This window comes from Dipteris shenzhenensis, chromosome 22, assembly GCF_047967505.1.
Source record: "Dipteris shenzhenensis isolate YYH24624 ecotype China chromosome 22, Dip_SZ_1.0, whole genome shotgun sequence".
In the NCBI taxonomy this organism is placed as follows: domain Eukaryota; kingdom Viridiplantae; phylum Streptophyta; class Polypodiopsida; order Gleicheniales; family Dipteridaceae; genus Dipteris; species Dipteris shenzhenensis.
The window spans coordinates 23,734,600-23,738,706 of NC_141617.1; the positions used below are offsets into that span (position 1 = coordinate 23,734,600).

The 4,107-nt window shown below is 45.7% G+C and overlaps 1 protein-coding gene across 1 annotated transcript; it reads right to left on the reverse strand.

The window, feature by feature from the left end:
- Positions 1–1,053: 1,053 nt before the first annotated feature.
- On the reverse strand, positions 1,054–2,326 carry LOC147887900 (uncharacterized). Its single transcript, XM_087393244.1, has 2 exons — positions 1,458–2,326; positions 1,054–1,200 (listed from the first exon to the last, which is right to left on the reverse strand). Exons 1-2 carry the CDS (start codon positions 2,064–2,066, stop codon positions 1,054–1,056), a joined length of 756 nt encoding a protein of 251 aa, XP_087249370.1. The 5' UTR covers positions 2,067–2,326.
- Positions 2,327–4,107: the final 1,781 nt, after the last annotated feature.

A 4,107-nucleotide genomic window follows, 5' to 3' on the forward strand; every position in this document is an offset into this window, starting at 1 on the left:
GGGTCTGCAATATGTGTGCACAGTGTACTCTTCAAAAGCGCATTTTCCATGCTCTCTCGAAGAGTGTTATTTGTATCTTTCAGTTCTAAGCGCCATGAGAGGACCGGGAAAAGATGCCAACTTTGAAGACTATGAAGAGGAGAAAGACTACCAAAAAGATACGCTTTCGACAAGTGCTCACGAAATGATGGTGGATCTTCTGGAGCAAGCTCGGGTCCTCCTACAGCAACTCGAAGAACATTCATCAACTTACTAGAGCTCAACTGAAGGATAAAGCAACAGAATTAGCCAAGGTTAAGGCTGCCAGGAAGGATGGAAAGTGGGCATTGTACCGTGGAGGAATAGCACTCATTCAAGAATTAAAACAAAAGCTAAAGGCTCTCGGTCTTAAAGTGATGTATGGTCGATTATATTTGTTTTTCCCACAATATAATATAGGTACTCTAAATAATCAGAGTTGCTTTATGCACTCCTTGGGAGTTGCCATGTGCCCTCCCTAAGCTGTTGTATTAGAGGATCTTTCTATTGTCCCATATACCTTTTGGTGTCCCGTCGATGTTAATAGACTCTCTCTCTCTCTCTCTAGCCTAGCCCTGTCTCTACATCTCCCCACTTAATAGATAATATTCTAGGTAGATCCTATTTACCCTTTTCTTCCAACGGTAAGCCTATTTTCATCTTGACAGGATCCTTTTCTTGGGGAAGCTATGAATTCTAAGGGGCCTACAACTATTTTCAAGGAGATCAGCTATATTCTGAATGGAAGAGACTCTGCTTCTCCCAAAACTACTAGATAGGAACTGTCCAAGTGAAGCATTTGCGCATTTTCCTTAGCCATCATTCTGTTACCCTTACCTATCTCATATGCCTAATCACCAGAGTATTGCAGCTGACTAAACCTCCTGGGCCAGCGTTCAAACTCATTCTAATGTCTGATGAGGGTTTTATTTAAGGCCTTTTTGTTTAAAGCCATTGCTAAGCTTCTTTTATTTTCAGCAATCTCACATTGCTCCATCCAGATACATGGACTAGTGACAAAGATAGTTAGCAACATCACAAGAGACTACCCAAGAAAAAACAAAAAGAAACTATTGAAGTTTTAAAAGGCATTCTGGACATACATGTGAATGTCCACAAGTTAAAGCAAGAGCCCTTAAATTGTCTGGAATTTTTAGGCTGTCCTAGGGATGGGGGAGAAACCTGCACATGTCCCAACTATCACTCACAAAAATCTTCTCCACTTATACAAAAATTTCAAAGGACAAAATCCAACATGCACCATAGACTGTCTTTAGACTGTTTCTAAACAGACATAGGCTGTTACAGAGAAAGGAGCATATGACTGCAACTGCCATTGAGAGCAAGGACAGAAATTTGCATTTCAGGAAGGATGTGAGCAATGACAAACTGCTTTGTTTGACTTCTTAGTACAGAAAGGGTAAATATTTGTATCTCACTTTATCTTTGTAAGCCCTGTGTTGGTCGCCGAAAGTTTCTGTGAGCATATCTTCCTCCAACTTCACGCGCTGTTCATAGTACAGGATACAGGCAACTAGAAGGAAGACCATGCTCCAGTAAGCGCGGAGGGCAACGCAATACCCTGCAAATAGAAGCATGTAGCTGGCATAAATGGGGTGGCGAACAAATCTGAAAGGTCCAAAAACTACCAACGCCGTCGGTTTCACGAGCCTGTCAAAATATTTGCCCAGGAAATAGGTAGCATTGTAATGGACCACCAACGCCAAGACAATCAGAGCCGCAGCAATACGGCTCGGCAATTGCCAGTTCCAGGAGAAGTACAGGTGAGGACCCTGAAAGGCTGCGAGCCAGTGACCAGCAACTACAGAGACTACGAAGGCAACCTGAGCTACTCGAGACGGTGTGCTCGACCATTGCTTATCCTCGGAGCGTGGACTAAGCTCTCCATACTTGCGCCGCCTGATAACAGCGCTCATGAGGAAGAAATTCATATATATGTAGAACAGGAGAAGAGGCCAACCGTCCACATAGCCATTGCGTAGCGCTAACGGAACAAGGATCAACCAAGTAACGCAACCAGCTAGCATGAGCACCTGCTCCCAATCCTTGGCTTTCTTCTGCGAAAACTTCAAAGCCACGGACAGCGTCCAGATGCCGAAAGCGAGGGCAGCAGGGATGGGCCAGATGACGAGGAACCAGGTGGAGTAGACCCAGAGGGCGGGCTGAGAGAGGAAGCTGGAGAGGGCACGGAGGAGGGAGAGGGAGAGGGCAGCGTAAGCGGACCATTTGACGACCAAGAGGGGGGTGGCATTAGTGAGGGAAGGGAGGAGGGAGGTGGTGAGGAAGGAGAAGGGGTGGGAGGGGGGGGGGAGGCGACGGATGGAGGAGGAAGGGGGGGGGGTGTAGGAGGAGGGGGGGGGGTGATGAAGGGGGGGAGGAAGAGGAGGGGGGGGAGGGGGGAGGAGGAAGCGAGGGGGGAGGAAGGGGGAGGCAAGCAGGCGGAGGCTATGGCTATAGCTATGGCGATGGCGATGGCGATGGTGGCTATGGCAGCAACGAGCCCTGATTGTTGATGAAGAAGAAGAAGAAGAAGAAGGAAATGGAAGAAAGGTCAAGGAAGAAGAAGAAGCTGCCCCCACACACCCAGCCATCTTCGTCTCTCTTGTGTCTCTCTACTCACAAACTCCCCATGGCCACATGTGAGAGAGATGCATTCCTCTTTAGAGAGTGGCCTCCTTCCTTTCCCTCCCCTTGCCTGCCTTTGCACTCCATTGCAAGTCACACAAGGTTTGGCCCTCCTCTTGCCACATCAGCCTCAAAGCTGCCTCCAAGGCTTGAAAAAGGTCTCATGTGCCTAGGGTGAGAGAGAGAGAAAGAGAGAGAGAGAGAGAAAAGAAGAAGAAGAAGACAGAGAGAGAAAGGGGGATCAAAAGATGGGATGGAAATAGCAAGAGAAAGAGAGAGAAGAAGGAAGAAAGAGAGAGAGAGAGAGGAGTAGGGAAGGGCGATGGGGAGGCCTTTCTCGAGAGAAATCCGGAAGGATTCCGATGACCGGCCAGTAGGCCAGAAGCCAAATCCGGTCAGATTCCAACCAGTAAGGTCGACACATGGCCATTCTCGGCCGTCAAGCTTAGAGGGAAGTGATCCGTCAAGAAATGTCAACTACGCATCACTTTTCGAGCGTCGAGGTTTCGAGGGAGTGCATGTGACCCATGGCACAGGTCGTTCAACCGGCAGTTGGCAGTTTTGGCGACACCACTAACATAAACGACAACTACCTAAGGAAACCATTGCAAAAACAAAATATTACCCACCTTTCCTACACTAATGCTAGAAAGGACATTCATAACAAAGAGGTGTTTGATTTACTCCAAGGAGACCTCACATTCTTCAAGCAATCAACCAAAGACACAAGACATGTAGCAAAAAAATTACAATCCCAACACATCCAAGGAAGAGAGCAGGTTTACATAAAACACTACATTTAAAACCAGGAATGATAGTCAAATTTTTTTCTAGAAATTTGGACATTGTTGATGGATTGGTCAATGGAGCTGATCAGATTTTCAAAGACTCTGACTCAACCACAAAACCCCATGTTGTTTTGGTATTGTTTAGCAACAACACTACAGGAAGAAAAGCTCACCTCAATATCTTGTCTCTGTACAAGGACAATATTCCATCAGCTTGGACTCCAACACATCCAATCACAAGAGAATTTTAAATAGGCAAGAACAAGTTGAACACAGTCACAAGATACCAATTTCCAATACAACCCGCAACTGCTAGGACAATCCATCATTCTGAAGGACTATCCATGGATTGCCTAGCATTTGACCCATCTTTCATCAAAACACATGGCCTAACATCGTACATAGCCTTGTTATGTATATGCAACCCAAAAAACATTTTCCTCATCAATCCATTAGAACCAAAGCACATCAAAGTAGAGAACAATGTTATCAAAGAAATTGAGAGACTACAACTCGAGCAAAAATGGATCCCAATACAAGAGAACTTATCAGACCAACGAAATCAAATGAAGACATTTGAATCACTAAACACGAGAACTCTAAACTCACATTTTTAAGACATCCTTTACGACAAAAGCCTCCTAAGTGCAACAAT

Coding starts and splice junctions, on each gene's coding strand:
- LOC147887900 (XM_087393244.1), bottom strand. CDS start 2,066: ATGCTAGCTGGTTGCGTTACTTGGTTGATCCTTGTTCCGTTAGCGCTA. Junction 1,201..1,457: donor ACAGGGCTTACAAAGATAAA/GTGAGATACAAA, acceptor GGACATGTGCAG/GTTTCTCCCCCATCCCTAGG.